Source organism: Anomalospiza imberbis, chromosome 3, assembly GCF_031753505.1.
Source record: "Anomalospiza imberbis isolate Cuckoo-Finch-1a 21T00152 chromosome 3, ASM3175350v1, whole genome shotgun sequence".
Lineage (NCBI taxonomy): Eukaryota > Metazoa > Chordata > Aves > Passeriformes > Viduidae > Anomalospiza > Anomalospiza imberbis.
The window spans coordinates 29,395,350-29,423,230 of record NC_089683.1 but is presented as its reverse complement, the minus strand read 5'-3'; the positions used below and the strand labels follow the sequence as shown (position 1 = coordinate 29,423,230).

The window sequence follows — 27,881 nt, the reverse complement described above, 5'->3', positions numbered from 1 at the left end:
TCCCATTTTATTGGACAAGCAATTGAACTATTTCCTGCCACTGCAGAGGCTCTGTTGGTTCCTCCAAAAACTTTTTCTTAGAGAAAAAAAAAAATCTAAATGAAGCCCTGATGGCACTCAACAAATGCATAAAGAACTTCTCATTCTTAAACATTTACATGTCAAAAATTTAAGACTTTTATTAATTAAAGGGTTAAGGTAGACAGTCAGAACAAAGCTCTACTTGGCTGGCCATGTATCATATTGTTAAACCAACAAATTACATGGACAGAATAATTTACCTTTTCACCTTCTTCACCTTTATTACCTGGAAAGCCATGTTCACCCTGGAACACAAAAGGATAAAATACAAATCTCAAACAAACATTTTTCAAGTAATTTTATTCTTTAAAATAATTTTACTGCACTGAACTTTTATTATGAGACAAAAATGAAGTAATTTGATGCTGATTGTCTCTCATTCAAAAAGGTGTTAAATGTCTACAAAAAATGATATGGCTTTCCATAGTTTTGTCAGTTAATAAGAGTAATTTATTTTTCCATTCATCCTAAGGGATTTTCTCAGATTTAAAAATTCTCAACTGTTTATTGACCCTAGATCTGCTTATTAAAGTAGTTCTATTCTTCTGTAGAACCAATTTTAATACATTTATTCCTATTAATAACTTCATGTTAATTTTTAAATATAACTAGTCAACTGTGAAGGTCTCCTAGCCAGATCAACTGAAAAAATACACAGATACAATTTATGAAAAGAAAACTTATTTCTTTTACTTTGAAAAGCATATCAAATTACCCAAGTATTAAAAACAAACCAAATCAAAGAAAAAGAAAACACAGAAGGGGGGAGTTTTAAACTATTAACTCAAGCTCGGGTTATTTCAGCAGACTGAATTATTTGTTTGATGGTATTTCAATAAAAAGGCAGTTATAATGCTCTTTCCAGCCCTAATTTTCTAACTTTTAGCTCAGAAAAGGATCATTGCGTACAATGTTACTATGTTAACATCTTCATCAAATGCAATCGACAGTCTGTCTATATTGCACAAAAATAACACCTGCTCTAGGTTTTTATTAATGCATGCTTCCATGTTTTGGGAGACATACAGAAGACAGATGGGCAAAATTATATACAGACAACACAAAAACTACCTAATTTTAAAAAATGCAAACTTTTTCTTTCTCCCTCAAATCATCTAGCAGAAGATAGTTTGCATGTCTTTTCCTGTCTCCAGAATTCAGTCTCATGGCCTCAGTATAACACACATGATTTTTATACATCTGTAGACGATAAGAGTGGAAAATATCCAAAGGAAAGCTTATGGTGTTTTTAAAGTTCCTTTAAAAAAATTAGAGCAATGTCTAAACATTCTTTCACCCTTCAGAGAGTGTAATTTCCTTAAATAGAAGTCTAAGGTTTAAGTGAGGTTAACTAGAACAGCTGGCTGCAACTTGCATAATTTCTAGCATCATTTTGGCAAATCTTTCAAGTAATGTATCTCATAGTGATCATGTACTACACATCTGGGAATTGAATTTAAAGCTTTGTAGGTGTGAAGAACTATAAATTATCAAATAGTTCTAGACTTTTCATCACTTCCTACAGTGGCTGCCTTTTACTTTTTTCTTTTGGAGGGGGTGGCTTATACAATCAACAGCTCAATTTTGGAAGGAAGCCCAAGAGCAAGCATACAAAATGGTATCTAGTGAAATAAACTTTCACATGTCCTCACCTAAAAATGAGAGGCTAATTCATGAAATAATTTACAAATGTATATGATTTCTGTTCAGTTCATCTAGTTTCCTTTTTTTGCAAAAAAACATGTCAGATATTCTTTTGAAGCCCCTTCCAACCTGAGTTGTTCTATGATCCCCATTCTTCCCCAACTGCTGGACACACAACACAGCTAAAACTCTAAAAAATTTGTGGAAGTGTTTTTTTCATTTAACTTTCCCATTAGTGTTTTTACTCAATCCCAAATTCATTATATGAAAATTATTCTAAGATAGAGTCAACATTTCTCTAGTTTCAGCTTGTATTCATTGCCTCTCATCTTTTCATTGTACACCTCTGATAGGAGTCTGGCTCTGGCTTTTCCACACTCACCCAGTATTTACATTCAGCAACGAGTCTGCATACCAACCACCACACCCCACTTTCCAAATCATCTCACCTTAAGGCTGAACAAGCCCATCTCCCTCAGCCTCCCCTCTTACATCATGGGCTTTAAGCCCTGGCCATCTCAGTGGGCTGGACTCACCCCAAGGAGCTGCTCTTTACCCTCTCCAGGGAGCTCCAAAGTGGATGCAGAACTCCACATGTGGTCACACGAGCACTCACCAATCACTTTTCCTGGTCTGCTGCACATGCACCTGCTAAGGCAGCCCAAGATGCCTTTGGCCTTATGCAAACAAAGGGCATCCTTTTTTTGTTGGAGAACTCCCAACTCCCGTTCTGTAGAGTTGCTTTCTAGAAATTTGGCACCTGGTCTGTACTGTAGCATGAGGGTACTCCTCCTCAGAGGCAGGCCCACGTGTTTTCCTTTGCTTAACTTTAAGAGTTCTGTGATAGCTCATTTCTCAATATTGTTCCTTCCCTACTTTCTAGTGCACGGACTACTTCCCTGCATTTGATAAGATCTACGAACTTGCTGAGAACCCTATCATGCATGTTATTAATAAAGACATTAAATAATATCCAGTATTGCCTCATGGCAATTGACACTTGTTATTAGGTAGCAGTCAGACTGCATAACATCTTTCCACCTTTGACCCCAATCTTCCACCCACTCTGCTGTTCATTTATCCAGTCAGATTCTAGTGTAATTATGTGTCTGAAGACTAGGCCAAAAGCCTGGCTGGAACCAAGGTATACAACATCCACTGCTCTCCCCTAATCCACACTGACAGTCATTTTATCAGAGTAGGCAATCAGGTTGGTCAGCGTGATATATCCTTGGTAAATTCATGCTGGCTGTTGGCAGTGACCTTCTAGTCCTTCCTCTGTTCAGACATGCCTTCCAGGATTTGCTACATAATTTTTCCAGGGACAGAGGTGGAGGTGACTGGCCATCAGTTCAATGGATCTTTCTTGAAGATGGATGTGATGTTTGCTTTTTTCCAGTCATCAGTGACCTTCCCTAGTAATCATAATTTTTTGATAATGACAGAGGGCAATCCTGCACTCACAGCAGCCAGCTGCCCCAGCACCTCTGGATGCTTAATGTTTGGTATTGTGCAAGTATACAAGTAGCTTAAGACTCTCTTCTCTGCTCCTTAACACTCTCTTCCGTGGCCAGTGGCTCATCACACTCTCTGCTAACATGCTTAAGTAAATTGGGAGGCCTGAGGGCAAAACTTACTAGGGAAAAAACCAAGGTGAAAAAAAATTGGGTACTTTCAGCCTTTTCCACATCCCCCACGCATTAAGCAGCAGGTCAACCTTTTCTTCAGTTTTGTTTTTGCTATGGAAACAGATAACAGAAGCCCTTCATGCTGCCCTTAAAACTCTCCTACTAGTTTCAATTCCAGATGAGTTTCTGGTTTCCTAACTCCATCACCACATGCTCTGGCAGTGTCTCTATGTTTCTACTGGGTAGCTCACCCGTGCTTCCACTGCTTACTTTCTTTTCTGTCTGAGGTCAGCCAGAAGCATCTTGTTCATCCATGCTGACCTTCTGCCATACTCACTCAACTCCCTGCATAACAACATGGAGTGCTCTTGGGGTTTTAGGAAGCTGTCCTTGAAGAATAACCAGCCGGGCTCCTCAGATTTGCAGGACAGTTTCAATCATTCCTTGGCTTCCTCTTTGCCAAACTCAAAAATTTTTTCTCCTTGAAACTTTCCTCAGACCTCTTGTTTTCTAGGCCCCTGAACATAAACTAATTCCCTGCTGGACCCTCTCTGGTGTCTCCATATCTCTTGCAGAAGTGAGGGTGGAGGACTCCCTCAAACATGACACAGCATACTAGCAGCACCAGCAAGCAAAGAAGTGAAAATATCTCCCCCTGATCTGCTAGGTGCAATTCTAATTATATAGTCCAATATGTGGTTTATTTTATTCCAGTAGGGGAATGCTGTTAGCTCATAACTGAGTCTCATATCTGCATCACCATCATTTTCAGCAATGCTGCTTTTCCACAAGTCAACTATTGCCTGTACCAATGTTAGCAATCAACAATGCCTTATGTTTCAGAAATAGCCCAGATTTTTTTGCACATATTTGAATTAAAAAAAAAAATCCCAAATTAGAGAAAATAAGAAATACAGTCAGCAAAATGTAGGTAAAGAAGTTTAGTAGGAAATTTGCACTTGGCAGTATAAAAAATATAACAGTATTAGCCACTGGTAACTTACTTAAAATAATTCAATGCTGCAGAAATAGAAAAGTGAAATTTAAAAAGTATCACATGTATGGCTAATTTAAATTCTCCTTTGTGTGGCAAAATTCTCATATTAAGTTAGGCAAAACATTTCAAGTTTTTCCTGAACAATCATTGATTGCTTGACCTGATATCACTGCAGGATTGCTGATCTGATTTTCAGTGTTTTAAATATGTCTGCAGTACAAGTCAGTGGGATCCTGGCTTTGAATGTAGAAACTGATAGACTGTGGTAATCTTGTTGCTGAACAAAATGCTGGCTACTTTGTCTGCAGAAAATAAGTTTCCTTCCTTCCTTTCCTTTCCTTCCTTTCCTTCCTTCCTCTTGTGCTATATTACAGGAAGTGTCTGCCCTAAAGACACACAAATTGCATCAAGGTCATATGGCAGAACATTTTCTCAAAATTTTAATAACAACAAAAAATGAAGAATTTTTTGTGTGGTCTCTTAATTTGTTGAAGCAGAATAACCATTTCCCCTACAATTTTCTAAAAGGAATTAGCTGGACAGGCATTAAGATTTAATTCCAAATATTGCCATTAAAAGTACCTGCAATCAACAAAAAATCTGACCATGAAAAGAGGCAATTTTAACAAGTATAACCAGCAAGGTCTATAATAAATATGTCTCTTTTTGCAAGTTCTGGCCTTCCTACAATATTCCACTTCTGGAAAGCAGCAAAAGATTAAAATGAAAGAGTGGAAGAAGTCTTGCTCCTCATCTCATTTTGCTGAGATCTCAAGACTCTCAAATTTCAATTTTTTGAATCTGTAATCTTGTAATTGAAAAGACCTGTACTGCTTGAAGAATTAGGCAACTGGTCTTAATGTAAAATAATATTGGTGGGCAGGTTTGTACCCTAGCCCCACATGTCCTTTCTCTTTTGAAAGAGAAGTCAATACTAAAGTTCCTCTGTCACATTATATAACTCAGAAACTGGATATGTAATTCAAGAACCATTTATGTAGATACTGGACAGCTGGCAAAAAGGATGTTGAGACTGCAAATGATTAGAATGAAACTTTTTCTTTTTTGGGTATTTGTTTGGTTTCTCTTCTATCTTGGAGCCAGTAATACTGGGTTAGCCAGGAGCACCTACTAAGCCAGTTTCCCCCTGAAACAAACTGTACACAGACATCATTTTACAGACATAACTCATGACTGAGCTAAATTAAGAGAAAAAGGCATCTGGACATGTATTGCTTCTCATTCCTTTTCTATGGAATAACTGAATTAATTTCTAGGGTTATTTATGTCTCCTACCTTGTATTTGGTTAATATGTTTTTCACTTTCAAAATAATAGGCCATTAACAATTACAGGCTATCTAATTCTAATTCTGTAGCAGATACAGCCATAGGTTGCTTCAGACAACTGGACAACAAAATTTAGAGAATTTTGATCACATGAAAAGCTTTCGCAATCTTCATTTCAGGCCAAATTCTGAAGAAAACAGTCCAGAAGGCATTTGCGTGCTAAAACCCCAAAAAGTGTACCACAGCTTCCACTGTCTGCCCAGTACCTCTCAGGCACTTGAGCGCACTGGGATCTACCCTTAAACCACTAGGTCCAACAGGGAGCTGTATGCACAAGGCTGACTGCTGGTTACTAGGCTCTGCTCAAAGGGCCATTTCAGATCTTTCCTTCATCTCCAAGTGCCCAACTTACTCAGCAGGAAAAAAGGCAAATTTTGATCCTCTGCAGCCAGGCAGGCTTGCCCTACTCCCCAAGTGAATGTTTTATATAGGCTGTTAATTTACTGTGCCCTCTAACCAATGTTTTTTAAAAAAAGAGCAAAGTAAGTCATCTGTACAGTTGATTGTCACCTCTGACACCCAAATTACTTTCTCCTTACACTGACCATGAAAATTAAGGATCTGATTTGAATTTGCAAATTCCATTCAGGGAACAAATGCTTAAATGTTACATACAGAAACTGAGCATAAGTAAAACCAAATACCTTGTTAATCAAAAATGTTTTTAAAAGGTAACTATTCAAACTGAGCAACACAAACTTCCTCCTCAATATTTGAATAAGGAATATTTGAACAAAAGAAAACCATAAATCAAGAATTTTGAGTTGAGGGCTAGACAATTCAATTCTGCATTAAATATATAGCTTTAAAAGGAAAATATATAGTTAAAAACCTAGTAATATCTCATTTGGAATTAAAATTTTAAAAATTGCAGTAATTTCCTTTTCCATTCTTTCTTAGTAAAGTGTATTAAATAATTACAGACCTAGTGAGAACCTGGCTCTGCCACTCAAAGCTAAGAACCACCCTCCATTACAGATTCATGAAATATGCCACCATGAATACATTAATTTTTTGTCATAATTAAACTATAGTTACTGAGCTGAATTCTGGTAGAATTAATTTCTGCTCATATGGCTTCTAATAGGAGCTTAGAAGTCTTATTAAAATAATCTAAAATGAAATCCTTTCTCCATTCCATTCATGCATCTGATGTCCCTGACAGAAGTTGGCCCTAGTAACTTATACACTACCCAGTTGAGTTTTCTGTCCATGCCAAAATTCACCAAAAAAAGAAAGTTTTGAAAGTTTCTTTGCTTGATTCATATTAAGTAGAAGACAAATGCCAAGTAGAAGACAAGTAGAAGACAAATGCCTCACAGACACAAAAAGAACAAAGACAAAAAATAACCTCCAGGCTCCCTTAAAACCAGAAAGAGACAATAAAAGAATGATTATTCATCAGAACGATGCAAATAATTAAGCAAATAAATACAAAGCCCTCATGACATACAATAATTAAAATAAATTTTAAAATAGCTTGCTAAAATGGTATTTTTGTAACTCCACTTATGGTACAGTTTCCAACTTCTTCTTTCCAGCTCCTGTCTGTAACAATACATGGTAGCATACTGGGGAAAAACTCTAATTACTCATTGCAAATAACCATTAGCCCTTCATTGTCTCCCGATTTACAGGATGGATTGTGAAAAATTCTTCATATTTTGCTACCAGAATAATAAAATTTCATCTTCCCTGCTATATTGGATCACTGTAAACTAGAAAAAGACCCCCAAAACACAATCACAGGATTTTTTATGAAGACAAGCCATAAGTCTTTTGTCTTGCATTGTTTAATCAGTGCTCTACGGATTACTATTTCTTTAACACAACACTGAAGAAATACACTTTTACATCAATACATCAGTATTGATTCTTATTAAATCTAAAATGATTGATGTTGTGATTGCTTTAACTCTTTTGGAAATGTGTAATGTATTTATATACATGATCCTTAATATAATTTATTGAGTTTTTCAGTTTATAATTGCACTGCAACAGCTTATAAAATTAGAGAAGACTTTTGAAGGTAGAGTAAGATGCTTTGCATATGTGTATATATCAACATTCTTTGAATGGATTTACATCAGTGTTTATACCTTGATTTCCACATTTAGCTATTTCCTGTTCCAAATAAAGGACTTTCACATTAAAAAACTGAAAAGAATAAAAGGAGTGGCTATCTTAACATACAAGTGTATGAACTTTATCAGAAGCATTGTTACCTGTACTGTGAAATAATATTGGAGCAAAAAAATGAATTAGGAATCACATTATCTAAACACACACACAAAAAAAAAAAAAAAAAGCAAAAGAAAAGGAACCAAAAAAAACAAGTGTTGAAAGAAACTTTTATCAATCACTTGGAATGCATTTTGCTATTTGGACTATTTTAGGCACTGTAAAGATTTATAATGGCAAACATACTGGAACTTCATGAGATTCTCTTCAAGGCTGGGAAAGAGAAACAATTACTGTAAAATACTTTAAGTATTTTTCAGACATGGTTCTATGAAATTAAAAACAAACAAAAAAGAAACCCAAAAAAGCCACCAAGAAGCAGTCAGATGCTTCTCCATTCTCAATATGAAAACCAAACATTTTTATTTTAAATTTACTGAGGCACTGCCAGTAGCTTGATTTACTAAATAGGCTTGATACTCCAGGGTCACTAGCAAGAAAACTCATCTTAATAGAAGCAAAATCAGCACGGTCAAATACTATTTAGTGTTTTGATAATTTATGGATATGTGCCTTCCATTAGTCTAAGTATGCCAGACCCTTGGAATAATCTAATAGCCTGGTATTTTAAAATGAGGACAACTATTTTTAGCATTGCAGAAATGGAGCGGAATGTTCAGCAATTTACTGTCAGTGGGCTTGAGCAGCATCCTCCCCCGTGGAGCACGTACCCAGCCAGTGCAGAGCCACCAGCAGGGGCACAGCTTTGCCTTGAACAGATAAAAATCCCACACCAATTATAGTCCATTATATGACACCTTTCTTAGCCTTCTGGAATATTTCCTTGTTTATTTAAACAGGCTTATGTTAATGGTTAGGACCACCCAATAGAATATTAGTTATGTAAAAATGTATTCAAAATATATTTATTAAAACTTCCTCCATAAATTTCCTGGATTAGTCGTGTCAAGAAGTTTCTGCTGAACATCATGACATTTTGGCTTCACTGCATCTACCAAGCCTTTCATTCCCTCTTGGTTACTGCTGGGCTACCAGCACTTCCTGAGTTCTTGCTGCAAACTTGATCCGTGTGAGCAATAATAAGATCCTCCCTTAAAATAACCCAATGAAAAAGGGCTTGTGACAGGTAAATAGTTAATTTCCTTTGCTCTGTCCTGCTTCCACAGCAGCCCCAGTGGAGCAGATGGTTTGGCCAAGGGGATTAGGGCATGTCAGAGGTCTCATGTTAAGTAACTGCTCAAGAGAAAGGCAAATGGCAGTAACCCTACTGATCTTATTTGCATATTATAACATCGACTGAGTTGAGAAGGCACCAATCTTCCTCATTCCCATCACTTCGTGTTACCCATCTTTGGGACAGGACCAACTTGCCTATTCATTCAGTCAACTGGATGTTAATATACCCAAAATTAAATGACACTTGAAAAACTAGTTTTTGATGCTCTATATTCAGACTAAAGAATCAGTTGTAGGCAGCCTCAGAGCATCACAGAATGTTGCCACAGGGCTCCTTACTCCAGACTGAGCTCTCTTTAGTTGGCATTGTTTCCTTTTTTTGCTAGGAGCATGTCTCAAAAACTATGCAAATCACACAATATCTATATTCAAACACATAAAACATATTTTCATACATAAAGTACATAAGTCAAAAGTTTGTTCCTACATTTTCCCCCACAGATTATTTCCACCCAAAAGAAGTCAGAGAAGTTGTTTTGAAAAACCAAACATGAAAGGCTCACTCCATTTATTGACATGCACAACTACAGCCAGGTATACTGCTTTCCCCCCCCCCCCCCTTTTTTCCTTTGGTAATAAACAGACTGAAGTATTTGGGACATATGTCAAAGACTGGTTTCTGTGACATCAAAAAAGTATCAGCAGAAGCAGAGCCTCTGTTATCAGCAGGTCTTCTTTCTGCTTTTGGCAATTACAAGTGGTATTCACTGCTAATGCATGTCCTTGAAGAGGTGACAACTTAAAAATACAGTGCAGACACAAATTAAACATGGGCTGGACAACAATCCAGTTCATTTGACCTACAACATCATACACAGAACATTAAAAAAAAGCAAATAAAATTCACAAGAACATTTCCCGTAGAATAGTGAGAACATGCAAATAGGCTTCTGGCTGAAAAAAACTCTCAAAGATTTAAAAGTTCTTATAGATGAAAAGTTTAAATATTAAGTCTAGCCAGTTGAATATTTCCATTATCTGAAGCAATACAGTTTAAAAAAGTTTGAAGCAATATTATACATATGGACAACTGATAGTTTACTGCAAATATATTTTTTCCCTTACAGCAGCTCTGTCAAAAGGAAAATTGCCTGACCTACACACCATCTATTAATATACTGCTAATCCAACCATAACAGTGTTAAAGCAAATCCAAATCCTATTAAAGTTTCAACAGAACTGGAAAGTAATCTAATTGGCCTTGCTCAAATAATATTTGAAATGTAATAATGCTAAATGTATGTTAAAAAGTATTATTCAATATGAACACATTGCTGAGGTCTTTCAAAAATTATATAATATATTATGACTATTATACTCAACATAATAGTTGGAACCCCAGGTTTATATTAGGAATGTAAACAGCATTGGTCAGCCTCTTACATCTCAGAAGTTATTCTTTATAAGACAACTACTATTATCATCATCATCATCATCAGTATCCAGTTCCATAATCTGAAGATTCAGGAGGCAGATTCTCAGCTGGTGTAAATGTAAGTTTACGCTAAAAAATTCAGACCCACAGACCATTAAATACTAACTTCAATGTTTAACCACACAGATATGAAATGCAAAAAAAACAGTAGAAAAAGTAATCATTTAGGCCAAATCAGAAACAAATAGAACTGCATATAGACTGAAATTTCTAATCTAAGAACTAAGTCACATCAGTACTTTTCCTGAAATGCCATATTATTACTGTGCTTATAGATGCAAATCTCTTTTCAACCACTGATATATAAAGCAGTTCAAAGTACAGTTTCCAGGTCTCCACTTGCACATAGATTTTTAAGGCTTTTCCAAGAAATGTCTCTCCTCACTTCCAAAACAGTGCTTTTGACATTTACTGTCATTTGGAGACAGATTAAGAGGATATACCAACCACATATCTAGTACTCAAACTCACCGAGACTAACCTGGGAATCTGGGATCAGCAGATCTACTGTCACCACAGGAGTCCTGAAGCTGCTCCCTAAAGGTAAGTCTCCATTTCCACAAATTCTGACCACCTCTGTGGGTAATGATGACATCTCAGCCTAGTAGCGTTGTAATTTTCCCTTTCAGGCCTTTTCTTAACCTCTTTGAGGCTTATTAGCCTACTTTGCATACTACATCTGGGATGCCTGACAGAAAGCAATTTGTCCGCTATCTGAGGGACACGAGTTTTTGCATGATTTTTTAACCATCCTCTCATTAAAGCCTAATGTTTATTTAGAGAATCAACACTACTCTGACACCCATTTCTCCAGCTGCATTCCTTTCTCATTCTTCTGTGGTTCAGCAGAAGTATTGCCAGTACAAAATATTCTAGAGGGTGGTATTTCTTCTGGCTATTTGACTGCACTGGCAGTACAACCCTGTCACCACAGAGAGTCACACAGTTTTCTTAATAGATCCTGAAGTCTTACCTTTTTCCAACTCATGGATTTGATACTAGAAGACAAAAATATTCAGACCAAAGCATGGAGAAATGGGGTGGGGAAGACAAACTGGCCACAGCCACTCTTACATTATATATCCTACCTGCTTAGGTTCCCATTAATCAAAGATGATTGGCAAAATCATCCTGCTACTCTTCTATTTTCATTGCTGCCTTTGTTACCAGAGCTGCTATCATAGCACTGACTAACAAATGCCTTCTTCTCATTAAAACAAAGCCAATCCCTTCCTACCCCCCAGACTGCCATTGAGACAATATCTCTCCAATTATGCAATGTGCAGTAATGCAGCTTACAACAAAGCTTCAAAAATTCATTAAGGAATAGCATTTTCCACATTGTAGACAATTCCCATCTGTTAAATAGTTTCCCACCTTTGCTCTTCTCTCATGGCCTTGGGTGCACCACTATCAATATTATATGCTCCACTGGTCAGGGAATTTTACTCCAGGTTTGTGCTACTCTGTCTGAGAAAGTCCCAAAATCTTGTCATGTTATGGGAAGACACACCAACACAGAGTATATGGCCACAGCCCAGAAGCCTGGCACTCTCCTTCCATTCATACTTTTAAAGGGAATTTTCATTCTGCGAGGTGGACAGCTAAGTAATTATTTCTTGACGTACTATTGTCAATAGCTACAAATAATATGCTGTGCATCTTCCATGTGTAAAGGTAACAGGTTACAACCATTAAAAAAAGTTAGTTATGAATTAATTTCTCCTGTTTAGAGTCTTATTTCAAAGTAACATTATGTTATTTTCATGTGCGTGAGACAATCAGAAGAACTGTCATTCATGGTAGAAAGGGAGCATAGTGAAAGGGGTGTTAATTCTGAAGAAAAGGCATTATCTGACTAGCTTCTCAGTATCTGCAAAAAAAAAAAAAAATCTGTCTTTTGTGAGGTACTTGTTAAATACAAATCAAACACCTGTCACCCAGCTGGGCCACGTGTGTCACTGCTGAGCCATCTGCAGGAGCACGCCCCGTGCCAGTTGCTTTACTTAGTGTGGCCTGGGAACAAGAATCCATTAGACAAAAAGTCAACAGTGGAATTAGCAGCACTTTTTCTTTTAGTGCCCTTCCACTTACTTGTTTGACTTCTTGTGTTTCTATTTTTGGGAGCCTCATGCCAGAGAAACAGTGCTGACTGCTGATTAGACAAGACTTGGCCCAGTCTCAGCGTGTCACATTAATTTAATCGGTTCAGACTTGAAACATGCAGAATGGATCTTAGGTGTTTATAAATATGGGCTAGCAGCGAGAACTAAAAAACCAAAAATACATTCTGGTTTGCAATACCTGTGAATGATTTTACTACACTAATAAAATGGAATTTTTATTTCCAACAATTTGGTATCTGTGAATTTAAAAAAGAAAATTACATTGAATTTGGAATATAAAAACTGTGCTACAGTTTTAGCGTGTATGGGGGCAAGGAATATATTCATTGACATTAAAAATGTACATATGAGCTGCATTTATTTAAATAATATAACTCACCTACTAAAAAAAGGGCAAAGGAGATTTAACAGGCCACGAGTCACAGCAGCCAACAATATTATCTACAACCTCTCCATAATTTGTACTATGTATAAATTTTTAACTGTATGAAACAAAGAATTTTTTTTTAAAATCTAATGTGCTACTCATAATAGGAGCTATTATTCAGGCAGAAAATACTTTTATCTCTTATATATAATTTAAATGAACTTAACAATAACACAAGTTATCCATAATTATCCCAATATAAATCAATGATTTATCAGATCAAAAAAATCTACTATTCTGTGAAGTTCAATACCTTGTGCCTTAAAAGAAGACAAACAAAACTAAGCAAAATGTGTCAGACAAGATGTACAATGTGGCAGTACAGTGAGAAAGTTCCTTCCTCCCCAGTTAGCCCATTTCCTGCAACACACTGCTGCCAACTTTTACAGTGAAATAATGGGTACTTTAAGCTCTGCATTCTGATGAGATGTGGGAAGTTCAGAATATCAGTTTCAAAACCTACAGTCTCTAGCCCTCAAAAAATGAAGAGGAAAAAACATACAAGATTAAAATCTATGTGCCACAGAAACCTTCCAGAAAGAATCCAATTAATGCAATTTATGAACAACTGAAGAAGGATCCTCAAGCCTCCCCCTGCCCTTTCAAGCTCTATAAGGTCCTGACTGAAGCTTTTCAAACACAGTTAAGAACCCCAGAGCCAAGCAGACTCACAGCTAGAGTATTCATGACTCTGATTAAGGAACAAAGGGCTGCATTTAATGACTGCATTATTTAACAACTGCATTATGTTTTACTTCCACGTTACATAAGGGGCTAACAAAGGCCTGCCCTGCATGGCACTGTGCCATGCTCTGCTTTGCTCCCTGTATCCCAGAGCCCTCGAAAATGAATGGTGACCTTTGGTTGCTTTGGCCACACCTCATCACATCTCAAAGGCAGCTGCTGCACTCCAGGCCCCTAGGACAAGCCACGCTCTGCTGGTTACTGCAGTTGCAATGCAAATCCCAGAGGGTATATATACCTCCCACTCTTATCTCACCAGCGTCACTCGCCTGCAGGAGAACACAGCTTTGATGCCAAGCAATACAAGTAATGTCTGGCTCCAAAATCACATTTGTACTTCTGTTCTACTGAGACATACTAATCTGATTTCGAGGGAACCCATGAGAGCACAGAAGACAATGCTGTAACTTTCCTCAGATGGCACTGAAGCATATTTCCTTTCCCTCAAAAAGCAATGATTCTTTAATTAAAAAATGAAGCCTTTGCTCACCAACACCTACAGCAGTTGCCAGCACCATTCCCTCCAGAATGGAAATAACACCCAAGCAGTGTCACTGCACGCCAGGTAATTTGATTCCACAGAGCTTTCTCTTGAGAACTGAACTGAACTGCTGTCGTTTAGCTTTAGGAATTGAAAAACCGGGGAGCTCAACAGTTCCTGGAGTTGTGAACTGCAAAAATCACCTAATAAGGCAAAAATAAGTCAGCACAGCAGACAGCTCTCTGGAATCAAATTTATGATCAAAGGCTATTCAAAACACTTTCTTGTAATGCTAAGGAAAGAGCAAGAGCAAGCAAGCAAGAACCATACATGCTGAAGCAATGAAACAAGTTTTGGAAAACATAATGATCTAAAGTGCATTTTCCAAGTACGATAATTTGTTTTATTTTTAAGCATATCTATGTATCACAAATCTATTAAGACCTACTATTTTCATATGCATCCATCTCTTAAAATCAGATGTATACTAATTTTACCCCAAGATATCATTGAAAACACAAAAAGAATACAAAATTTGTAGAAAATTCGTTGCTGCAACAGATGGCATCCAATTGCTTGATTTACCAGCCATCACCAGCAATTCTCAAGCTCGAAGTTTTAAACTTAGTGGTAATAAAGTTTCTAATCATTAGAAATTCTTACAGTTTACAAGTCTCTTACTTTGAAAAGATTTATGATGTCAAATATTTTTCCTATGTTACTGATTATATTATTTTGTTTCTGTTAGAGACTCCAGAGCAAAGCAGCACAAATATTTTTCAAAAGTTGTATAACTAACAAAATTTATGTCCATACATGATCTCATAATATTGAAATATAACTGATTAGCAGTGATGGGAGCTCATAAGTTGGACGGCACTGAATAAAAGACAGATAAACTGAGTAAGATGGCTTTAAGCAGAACCTATCCAGTGCTCCACATGCATTTTCTAAGTTTTCTCAAAGATGCTGATGAGCTACTTCGGAAATATCCTGATCCCTGTCAAGGATCTGTACAGGACATGAAATGTGGAAGGCAATATGTCCAGAGATCTTCCAAGACAGCTGCAAGGAAAAGACTGAAAACTCAACACCAATGTCTCCTCAGATTTGTACACTTACATGAGTGATTAATGCTCCAGAAGCATATGCTGCACTGGCACAACAGGCCAAATATCCATGGCTCTTCTGCAAAGTCAAATATGCCCTGGAAAATTCTAGAGTTTATATGGTATAGCTGGAGCAATGGGCAAAGCAGATCAATGGTCACAAGGATGTTCATGATGATGTTTTGATTTGGATGTACATTTAACAAGTTTCCAGTCGTGGATTTTGTGATGCAGCTGGCCCTGAAGCCCTGACCCTGTAGTAACTCAGTACAGAGATGTGTATTAAAAACATCTCTGAAAGCACTCCATTTGAAGTCACATGATACACTAGCATGAAATTATGGGTTTTTTTCAAAATTTTATGTTCATGCATATAAATTAAATCATATTGGAAAACAAAGTACTGGACATTTCTAAGCCACATTTTATATTGAAAAAAAATCTTATAACACAGCTGTTTCCAAACTCATTTTCTCAGGTATCACTAAGGAAAAGGAGAACTCTTCCCACCAGGCAGTGCAAAGTGGACTGCTCAGGAAGCTGTCTTGATAGCATTTATACCACAAAAGGTATCTATATCACATTTCGAGTAGCCTTTTACTAATTATTTCCTTACCTGTTCCAAATATAAAGAGAACCCCGCTCCAAAAGGATAATCAAATTTATCAAAACTGAAATCACCAGTGTTAGGTTTCCAAGTCAGCTAAAACTGAAGATAGCACAGTGATATTGGACTTAAGAAAACTGACGTTCCAGATAACCATAGGACACAGTTAAATTAAGAAAAAACAGTACTACAAGCAGCTTTATTTATACCAGTGCTATTATCTTCTAGCTCACAAAATATGTGATTTCATGTACGTTTTGTTGGCTCATCATCACAAATAGATGTGCTTGAAAAAAAAAAGGACTAATCCTTTTACAGATACCTGCTAAACAGTTTCATGTAAAACTCATTTCATGTAAATCCCATTTTTGATACTCGAAGTACAAATAGCACTCATATAGTTGGTAGAGCTCTTGAAATGTACACTTGGTTTTTCCTCTGGTCTGCTTTTGATCTCCATCACATTTTACATGTGATTTTCTGTCACTATGAGTTGTATACTGTGAATTTCATACTATGAATCATGAGAAATCAATACTATAGAGGTTTGGATAAAGGGGAATGGACAAACCCACTTATTTGGTAAATATACTGAATATAAATCTAAGTTGTGCAGAAATAAACACTTTAATTTACATATGCATTTCTTTCTCATTTTAGTCTAAACTATTTTATTAATATACTGCAGGAGGATCTATAGAGTGTAGTAGCAAATGCACACCATTGAATATCTCATTGCTTCAAGCTTACATGCAAGACCAGCTATTCTATAAAGCTTACTCAATGTATTTAATATTTTAGGAATAGTGTTCATAATCTAGATTGCAAAAAAAAAAAAAAACTATGTGAAAAATTAAAACAATAAAGTTAAGCCATTTGAAAGTCAAATATTAAAGTGAATGTTGTCACCAGTATTTCACAAAGTGGAGCTTGTGGTCTCCATCACTATTAATTGTATCATGAGGAAGCAATTACTATAGAGGTTTGGATAAAGGAGAATGGACAAATCCAGTTTAATTCGGTAAATCTGAATTTTCTGAATTATCTTACTGCCTACAGCAATTTCATTTTTTAGAATGCAGTCATTAATAAAAAGAAAAATATTTTCGTAATAGAAAAATTAGAAAAACATTGAGTCCTTTGAGCCTTACTGCCATCAGCACATTCTCAGAAGCATAAGGCATTTCTGGCTAGCAGGACTCATAACACACATAAGCCACAGAATCCTTAAGGCTGGAGAAGACCTCTAGGATTGAGTCCAACCATTAACCTAACATTGACATCTCTACCACTAAACCATGTCACCAAATGCCACATTTTCGGAACACAGAGGGAAACCACTGTTTCCCTGGACACTGTCGCAAACCACTTCCCTGGACAGCCTATTCCAACACCTGATCACCCTTTTGGTGAAAAAGTTTTTCCTAATATGAAGTCTGAACATCCCCATGCATGACTTGAGAACATTTCCTCTTATCCTGACACTTGTTACCTGGGAGAAGAAACCAACACTCACTACAATCTCCTCTCAGGTACTTGGAGGGAACCATAAGGTCCCCAACTCCCCCGGAGGATTAATACTTTGTAACAAAGTACCTGCCACAGGTAGCAGCTTATCTCTCAGAACCAGAAACTCTCCTGCTAAAGTTCAAGTGCACAGAGATTGTCTACCCCCTAAAATGTATATGGCAAAATGCTTGAGAAATTCACCACGACTGTCAAGGCATCACAGACAGCAAAAAATAACCCTGTAACCCAAACAGGACTCCATCACTTAGCATCCAGAGCTTAAATAAACTTTCAATTTGGAGCTTCGTTGCCATGGCATTATAGATCCAGAAGCAAAGAGAAGGAAAGGATTTAACTTATTTGGATCAGTGTCACAAGAAGTGTAGGAAAAAGAAAGTCTCAACTATACAGAGGAAAATTAAACCCAGCTTGTTCAAGTTTACAAAAAGCTATGAAGGAAAGTAAAAAATGAGCTTCCTGTAAGTGAGAACACTGGAATCAGGTGGTTGGTGGACATTTTTTTTTTCCCCCTTATCCTCAGAAGATGTCTAACACATTTTTAAGGCTTGAAGACTTGATCTTCTAATCATGGTTCAAAGTGCTGTCAGACTGTATGGAAAGCCTGGAAATACACCATATTGGGAGGATCATAGAATCATAGAAAGGCTTGGGTTGAAACAGATCTTGAAAATCATCTAGTTCCTACCCCTCTGCCATGGGCAGGGATGCCACTCATTAGACCAGGTTGCTCAGGACCCCCTGCAACCTGACCCTTAACACTTCCAGGAATGGGGCATTTACAACTTCTCTGGGCAACCTGTTCCAGTGCCTCACCACCCTCTGAGTAAAGAATTTTTTCCTGACATGTTATCTAGAGCTCTCATATTTCAGTTTAAAACCATCCCCCCTTGTCCTGTCATTATCTGCCCTTGGAAAAGGTAGCTCTCTCTTTTTTTTAATAAGCCCCCTGTAAGTAGTGGAAGGATCCATCACAAGATATATTTTGTGCAGAGACCCAACACAAAAAACATGTCGTGGAGGTCTGTAACAATCCACCAGTAGGTGCTATGGAAAGGACCTGCACACATTCAACCTGTATGGAAGTAATATGACATTATGACTTCAGTTAGGGAGAAGCCTGTGGGTCACACCAACAGAAATGTTATCTCTCCATTTCAGTAGTACAGGAACACTAGGAAAATCATTAAACTTTTTAAAACAGAAATACTTTACAGTGATGTATTGACCTTGCTCAGGTTACGCCAGTGATGTGACCCTGTACACAGCAGTGATAGGTAAAGGCCATTCTTAATGGCTGAGCAATCAGTTTTTGTTGCCATAATGAGTCTAACTCCTAGATCAGGATTGGTTGATTTCTGGAGCAGATAGGTGACTGTCATATTGTATCTTACAGCAGTCCAGTCACCTCAGACCTCCATTTCAGGGACAGATTTAATTTCTCATGCCATAACTAGCACTCTGGCTACAATCACATTACACTAAATGGCTTCAGAAGTGTATCCAGAGGCAGTTTCACTTGCTGATCACCAAAAAGTAGGCTAACACAGTGCTTCTTCAACACATTTCTTCTGTACTCATAGCCTTTGCTGAACATTGCCAGAAGGACAGAGCCAAAGGTTTCATACATATAGGGATTCTGCTTAACCATGACTTCCAGTTGTTCTTGTACCATAGTTTGACAGATACATTGAAGAAGAGTGCCTAGAAGGCCGAGCTACAAATCAGCCCTGATTGCAGGAGAGGGATCGTGCCTCTGTATTCCATCTCTTCTGATAGTCTACAAAGGAAGCAAATTTATCTCCAAGGGAAGACAACTACCCTCTTATTTTAGAATTATAAACAAATACCTCAGAACTATCACCTTAGATAATCTCAAGAGTTTATCCTGTTGCCCCAAGTAGGTTTTACTAAGTAAAAGAAAAATCTCTTAAGACAGTGTCCTAAAAAAGGACGGGGAGAAGGAACTAGATAGGCGGACATCAAATAGACAGTTACATATGTAATAGTACTATCTAGTGTGTTGTGACTTTGGGCACCAGAGGTAGGGCTCCGCAGGGTTTGTGTAGATTCTTGACTCTCTAGATTGGTCATAAGCACCATGACACCAACCTCTTTTAACCCAAAGGCAGATGAGACAACAGGCATCTTGTGGTGTGCCACCAGTCAATGAAAACCTCAATTTTACTTTGGCAGCTTACAAGAATCACATCAGAAAAATCAACAAAACTGCTGAATCATGGCCAGAACATTCCTCTGTTTTCTTTAGGGTGTTAAGGCTATTCTTATGTTACCCTTGAGTCACCAAGCCTCAAACTCTGTTCTCTGTATTAGCCTTCAGCAGATCCAACCTCTTAATTGGCAAGAGTTTCCTAGAAGCCTACACCACTTACTTGTGCACCTATCAGCCAGCAGACTGTGGCAAAACCACTGCAGCATTTAGTGAATGGGAAATTATGTTGTCAGTGACAGTATGTCTTGAAAGTGACAGAAGGCAAAGTGTCACATTTGAAGACAGACTGAACAATTTTCATACTTAAGATCCTTGAAAGTCAAGGCCATATATAAAGACTCACAGATGTCTCACCATTTACCCACATATTGAAAATTAAGGATATGAGCATCAAGCACTGTTCTGGGAGATTCTCCTGTTAAGATTCTCTGAAGTAATAAAGTCCATTGTATAGTATTATTCTAAGTTTAGTTTTTCACTCTATCAGGTATGTTTGAGATAATCAGTCTAAAGAAATAGGATTTTCAACAGCCAAGTTTATCTCATTCTAAGGTAAACATCTAAAATAGGTCAAATGAATTGATATTGTTGCTTGTGCATAACAACATGAGTAAAATCTATTGCTTCTGAACCTTTTCCCAGGGAATGAAGTATAAGCAAAGGAGTATTGCAGTGGATAGGTTTTGGGAGTATTATCAAGAGCACCTCTATTCTTTGAAGCCTTAATCTTCAGTAAAATTTAAAAAAAAGGTATAATTTATTTTTCCTTCTTCTTGTTTCTAGCTACTGACTCAGGGGCACATCTGCACAAAGCTCAGAAATACACAGTGCAAAAACATAAGAAAATCCATACTAAGCAATTTAACATTTCCAACAATAGATAACGTGCTGAAGTATTTGGAAGGATACATAAACAGCAGGAGCTCCTCAGAATACTCTCCTAGCACTGCACAGTCTGCACCTCAACACCCTGAAATGTATGAGATGCCTTTGCAAACAACAGTGCTTAGAATATTTTTATCATGGAATATGTTGAGTTGCAAGGGACTAATCAGAATCTTCAAGTCCAATTCCTGGCCCTGCACAGAACACTCCAAGAATGCCACCCTGTACCTGAGGGTGTTTTGTCCAAATGCTTCTTCAACTCAGACAGGTTTGGTGCTGCTTCTCCACTTCATTATCTTTAACTCTATGTACAATGTCAGCATCCAGAACACCACACTTAGGGGACCACAATAATAAAAGATTCTACAAATGTATATAGTTCTTGATGCATCACCTGGGAGAGAACACGTTAGCACCTTTCACAACACGAGGAAAACATTCATTCTAGCTCCAGAAAGGAGCCAATGTGCACAGCACTGCACTACTCCACACAGACATGACCACTCCAGCTAGCAGAAGCTGGATAGCTGGGTCTCAGTTTCTTCATCTAGCTATGCATGTACAAAACACTTGGCTTTCTTTTTTTTATTTTAGAAGTTTTAAGCTTTGACAGTTTTGTATTTCATGGTAGTTAATTTTTAATTTGCAGTTCATTTGTAATTTGTATTTCATATAGGCTGAATTAAAAAAGTTGTAATGTTCAGAAAAAGTACAATGTCTGGATATTAAATAAGATCTGACTGTTGAGCTTCATGTAAACTAACAGGAGCTTTGGGATTTGGCCTGACAATGAATTTGCAAGGCGCTTAGCAAAAAAACCCAAACAATATTAACCATGGAAACTGTAATAATAATAACTTGGACTGGAAAAGCAACATAGCCTAGTAAGTTTATAGCAAGATAACATCAGAGTAGGAGCTATGGAAAGAGCCAAGGGAAAACACAGCTTCATTCTAGATCAATCTCAATCTACAATGCTTTACAATAACTCTTTCCATTAATTCACATCTAGGAGCACAGTAAAGTAAAACACTGTCTATCTGGATCAAAACAAAGGTTTCTCCAGTCAATTACAGGACGACAATTATGGCAACAACAGATGTCTACAGAAAAGTATAACAGGGCAGCCATAAAGACTCCTCCTGTGGCTTTCCCAGATTCCAACCTCTTGAAATACAAGCAGACTGACACACTCAATGGAATTTTACTTCACTAATTTTCTAATACATTTTCAGACTTTTCAAGTTCTGTAGTAGTGTTCAAACTGTAATATTGTAACAGGAAGAATGAGCCTATCTTTTCTTTCTGTTCTTTTTGAACCTGCTATCAGATAGGTTTGATGCTCTTATTCGCTCAATGAAGAATAAAATAAATAAAGAAATCCCTATTAGCATTTTCTGCCCCATTCAGGACTGTACTGAGAACAGAACATGATAGTTTTTTTCTTAATTGTGCCTTTTTCAGATTGAAGTCCACATTGTCACACTTTGATTGGAAGAGTGCTCTTGATCACTCTTGACACCTCTGAATCTTTTCTGGTATTATTAGATTCACACTGAGATGTGAGAACCAGAACTGTATAATGTATAAATGTATAAACTGTATAAATGTATAAATCATTCAAGTTTCAACATAATACAGATGGATACATTAAAAATGGTGACATTAAAACTCTTTTTCTTGGTTCCCTGTTCTCTTCCTAGTAATTTGACTAGTGCTAAACAGTGAGTCCATGTTTTCCTTGATCTATAATTCCAAATCATTTCCTGAACAGTAACAGCTAGTCCAGTCTGGCATGAAATGCATAATGTTTCCTTTGTTTTCCTCTTCATCTTCATCACTTGCCTATTGCTTTCTCTGAGTTTTACATACCATTTGGCAATTCAGTTCTTCAATGTTGCAAATTCCTTTGAACATCTTTGCAGCCTGTTCTCCATTTTTCTACCAATATAACTTAACATCAGCAATAAATACCCAGATTTTTACTCTTAACCTTGCTAATATACATCTACCTCACATTTTTAAAAAATCACAAATTGAGACAGAAATAGTAAGTAAAAATAAAAGACAATTTCATAATTTTATGTCCTGTAAACCCACAGATTTTAAGCCTGACAACAAGCTGTTTCCTCTGTGTTATGAGAGTTTCTCTATACTGAAGATTCTAGATATTAGACTTATAGACTTCCTCTACTATAGGTAAGCAGCACCACACTCAATAAGGGGATACAACTGTCTTATTTGGTACACTAACATTCTGAAATGAAGTGAAACTTATCCTTGAATACACCTGTAGGCTGGCATGCCTTCTTAGCCATGGCTATTCCAAATCTTTGATTAAGAAGTCAGTGGTGTTTATCTCAAGCTCTACCAAGAAGACTGCTGAGTGCACAAGAGCTCTTATCTAAGCTCGCAGACCACAAACTGAGCAGGTGGAACAAGTAGCTTCTTTTAGCTCTATATATAACCCCCACTTCTTGGGGGGTTATATAAAACCCCACCAAACATGCACATCTGCAGAGAATACTATTGATCTAAACAGCTTTTTCAGCTGCCACAAAAACATGGCAGTGCAGGTAAGACATTAAGGTTCTAACAGACATGTTCTATCCTCCCATTTCTGTACACAATTACAGAGAAGCCACTGACATAATGAACAGTTCCCATGAGTTAAATCACAACTCAACAAACACGAACATACCTTTTCACCAGGCAGACCTGCAACACCGTCGGGTCCTTTCACACCCATCTCACCCTACAAAACAAATTGATCAATTAGAAGCTCTACAGACTTCTGAGGTTAACAACAACTACCCAGATCATATCAGACTCAATAGAAAAGCATCTTCTACCTGATTTTTTAGTAATGCAACCACTGTGGAGAAGGATGCCTTACATGTAACACTAAAATCAGCAAAATGAATGCATTTTAAACACCTATAACAGCAATTAGTTCCTTCATCAGACAAATACTTGCACATCCACATTTCCATTAAAAGTAAGTCCACTAATTTTAAAGGAATTCATTGCAACAGAAGACTGAAACCAAGAGGGTGCATTTTCAGTTCTACACAGAAAGCTCAACATGCAATACAGATTTGTACAAATCAATGTGCTCTCAATATTTTTGAAAGGCATTATTTAAATTTCTCTCTCCCTCCCTTTTATCCCTTTAGAGAACCAAGCCCCAAATCATAAGCAATCTATAAGAAAATTTTAGTTTTGAGAGAAAAATGGCTGACTGGTCAGAAGAGTTATAGAAGATCGCAGCAGCTGTAAATTGAACCATAAGTCTTAAAAATGACACAAGAAAACATCAAATCAAAAAATGTTGCTAAATAATGTAAAGTATAAGGTTTAAAAAATTTAAAATAAAAATCATTTGGATTCCAGAGGAATACAACAAAAGCATTGAAACATTGTAGTGTTCATTTTAAAACAAAACAAAACATTAGGTGTGCCTACTTCTACCAAGAAAAGAACATTCTCCAGCAAGAATAACATAACTCTGGTCTGAAATGAAGTTATTAACCTTTCTGAAGTTGAGAAAGAATTATTAGCCTTTCTGAAGTTGAGCAGTAAGATTGGCCAGAAGTACACAACAAGAGTCCTATCAGAATCATAAAGGTTAAAAAACCCCACGAAGATCATCAAGTCCAACCTTTGTCTGAACACCACCATGTCAATGAGACCATAGCACTGAGTGCCATGTCCAGTTGTTTCTTGAATGCCTCCAGGGAGAGTGACTTCACCACTTCCCTGGGCAACTCATTCCAAAGACTGACCAACTTCTCAATGAAGAAATTCTTCCTGATCTCCAGCTTGAACCTTCTGTCACACAGCTTGAGGCCATTTCGTCTCGTCCTGTCATTGGCTGCCATCTTGACTCCCACCTGCCTACAGCCTCCTTTCAGGGACTTGTAGAGAACATTAAGGTCACCCCTGAAAATTCTTTTCTCCAGCCTAAATACCCCCAGCTCCCTCAGTCACTCCTTATAGGTCTTGTTCTTACTGAGCATGCACTTGAACTCCCCACCCAGACCATGGATAAAGATATTAAACAGCTCTGTCTCAAAAATAGACCAAAATCTTGTATGTGTGAATAGCATGAATCCACTGGCACTGTGAGAGGTAAAAGTTACCTTATCTAATCACCCACAGAGTCATTCTCTTATCTATGCATCCTCTGTTCCCTTCTACTTGCCAGTGTTTTAATAGACCAGTACCACTTTGTTACCTTCAGCGGTGTATTTTTATACACTGTGTAGTCTAAAATTACACAGCCTGCTACATGCCAGGAAACCTTTAGCCTGTATGACTTACTAGCCAATTAACCAAGGTATGTTTACACTTCTGTTCCACTAACTGCAGACAGACTGCCCATCTTGAAGACAATTACTTTCCACTGCATATTAGATCTTCTAACTTCTAGTTGTGATTTTAATAATCACATGTGGAAAGGTGGTAGTTTTTCATGCCTTTATGAATATAAATATCTGATACTATAGGTATCTAATAGTATTCATAGAAACAGTACCACAGACTAAAACAAAAAATATAGGAAATACATCTTCAATATTTTTTTTTATTTTATTGGTATTTTCTTTTCCTTCTTCAGACCTTAGAGTCTTTCACAAAAGTGAAAGATAAGTCACTGGGAAAACAGCTTTGTAAGGTGGTGAACAGTAGTAGCACAAGGCTGGCATTTATAGGTTATGAGGTACACAAAGTGCAACAACAGCCAAAGGTAGAACCATGATCTGTAAATCTACTGTCAGGATTTACTAAGGGTGACAGTGAAAATCCATTTCAACTGAGCTTCTTGTGGGAGGGCAGGTGTTCAGCCATCCCCAGGAAAGCAGAGCTCCATCATATATAGTGGTGACTTGGGAAGATAAATGGTGTCACTCCACATATCCCCCTGCTTCCTCCTTCTTCCCACGGCTTTATATACATTATATACTGATCATGGCACCACGTGTAGGGTATGGAGTATTCTTTTGGTAGTTGGGGTCACCTGTCCAGGCTGTGTCCTCTCCCAGCTCCTTGTCCCCTCCCAGCCCCTTGCTGGCGGGGTGGGGTAGGGAGCAGAAAAGGCCTTGACACTGTTCAAGCACTGCTTGGCAATAATGAAAACAACCCTGTGTTATCAACCCTGTTTCCAGCACAAATCCAAAACACATCCTCATACTGGCTACTGTGAATAAAATGAACTCTGTCCCAACTAAAACCAGGACACAACATCACCAGAAATGTCCAGGTTGAAAAAAAAAAAAAAACCAAAACAAAACAAAAAACCAACAGAAAACAAAAAAATATCTATTTGCAAAAAGAAAAAAAATGAATCCACATTCAGAGAATATGCTAGGAGAAAGGAAACTCATCCCAAAGGCAGCACCACTCCAGGGTTTCCCTGGTACTGTGGGACCAGCAGAAAGTATATAGACAAGGAAGTATTATCCCTGCTACTCCCAGCAGAAGCGCCCAGCTGTGTTCTGTCCCATCAGCGCTGGAGCTCAGCCTCACCAAGGCCTGAGCTGGGTGTCACTGGTTTAACTACTGCACCAGTGCCAGTGACTGCTGGCTCCCCTGCTCCTGTTTCAGCTCTGGAATGGCCCCACTGAGGAAGTGTGACATTCCCCTACACCTCTGAGCACCTCAGAGTGCTGAGGACTTGCTGCCACCATCTCACTCCTCAGGAAGACAAACTCAGGACTGAGATGAGTACTGGAATGGCAAATACAGTAACAAAGACAATAAGTCACATTTAAGAATTTTTATAAGAAAAAAATTGTTGCATTTCTAATGATATTTTCCTTTTTTAATTTGATAATTTGGGTGATTAGATGGTAAAACATAAGTGGGACTATCCATAAATTCTTAGGTTGGTAAGCACGAAGCATTTCATTCTGCTTATTCTAAGATTTTATTCTACTAAGTATACTGGCAATTCCTGACTTTGTCATAACTGACAGCCAGCCATATTTTGCTCAATTTTCTTCATTTTCTTGAATTCCAGCTTCTAGGTCCCTATCAATAACCTCAGCAACAAAGACTGGAACCATTCTCAAGCCTGCATAGTACAATAGATATGCTTTAGGTGGAATCAAGTCAACTGGATTTTAAGAGGAAAGTCAGAGTAGCAGAAAAGAAAGACTAGGAAGGAAAATAGGCAGAAAGCACAGTTCAGACACTTCATTTGTTCTCCAGGAGATCTTTTTTCATATCATTCTATTACAAATATTTTCCTAGTGCAATAATATATTGCATAAACCTATCTCTACCAATCCTAAAATAGCCTTATGAAGTTGAATAGCAATAAATTTCTCCATGGTGTGCATCAACAGGCATTTTAATATTTGAAAGCAATCTGCCTCTGGCTTTTTGGTCCCTACTTCACTTACAGCATTAACCCATGACCTATGAACACAGTTAACATTGGTTTAATGTTATATAAAAATATTTAATTCTGTTTAGATCTCAATTTAAACTATTTCATGGGCACTCAGTCTGCTTAAAAGAAATAAAAGCAGAAAACATAGGGGTTTTTTTAGCCTCCTTGAGAGAGAAAATCAGTTTGTATATTCAGCATATATGTAATCATTCCAATTATGGTCACTCATATTCTGTCTTTCGGAAGAATTTCTACATACCGAGGACAAAACAGGATCTTTATAACGTTATCAAAAGACATTTGCTAACAACAAATATATTTGTAAGATTCTGAGTAGCTAAATACGATGCTGAAGTAGTACAAATTGCAACCAAATAGAACACATAGTAAACATCTCACTCAGATCAGCAGAAGAGAAAACCCAAGTCCACACCAGATATCAAAACATGTTAAAATCACAGGAGACTTCCACCCAATTTGTGTCCACTTGCAACTTGTGAAATACACTGTGCTAAGAATCAAGCTGCCATGAGAATAATACAGAATATTATTTAGGGATAGTCCAAATTGTACACTTAGTAAGTAGTAAACAAAGTTGGTCCAGGCAATTTTTTCAGGTTTAATTTCTGAGAAATTAAAGGACAGCAGGTGGTCCCTTGCTGCAGAAACTGATCTCCCAGCAAAAATATCCTGCAGAGCAAACCAACTATTTCATGCCTGAAGGATGGGAGATAAGAGTTCTGAATGAAGAACTGTCCTCATGAAGTCATAATGGAA

The 27,881-nt window shown here is 37.4% G+C and overlaps 1 protein-coding gene across 1 annotated transcript in view; it reads right to left on the bottom strand.

The window, feature by feature from the left end:
- Window positions 1-27,881, bottom strand: part of COL19A1 (collagen type XIX alpha 1 chain) — a 177,183-nt gene that overhangs the window by 109,896 nt on the left and 39,406 nt on the right. Inside the window, exons 10-11 of the mRNA XM_068183754.1 lie at window positions 23,412-23,465; window positions 282-326 (exon numbers count right to left, since the gene is read on the bottom strand). Coding sequence (XP_068039855.1) covers window positions 282-326; window positions 23,412-23,465 — 99 coding nt within the window. The remainder of the gene's footprint in view (window positions 1-281; window positions 327-23,411; window positions 23,466-27,881) is intronic.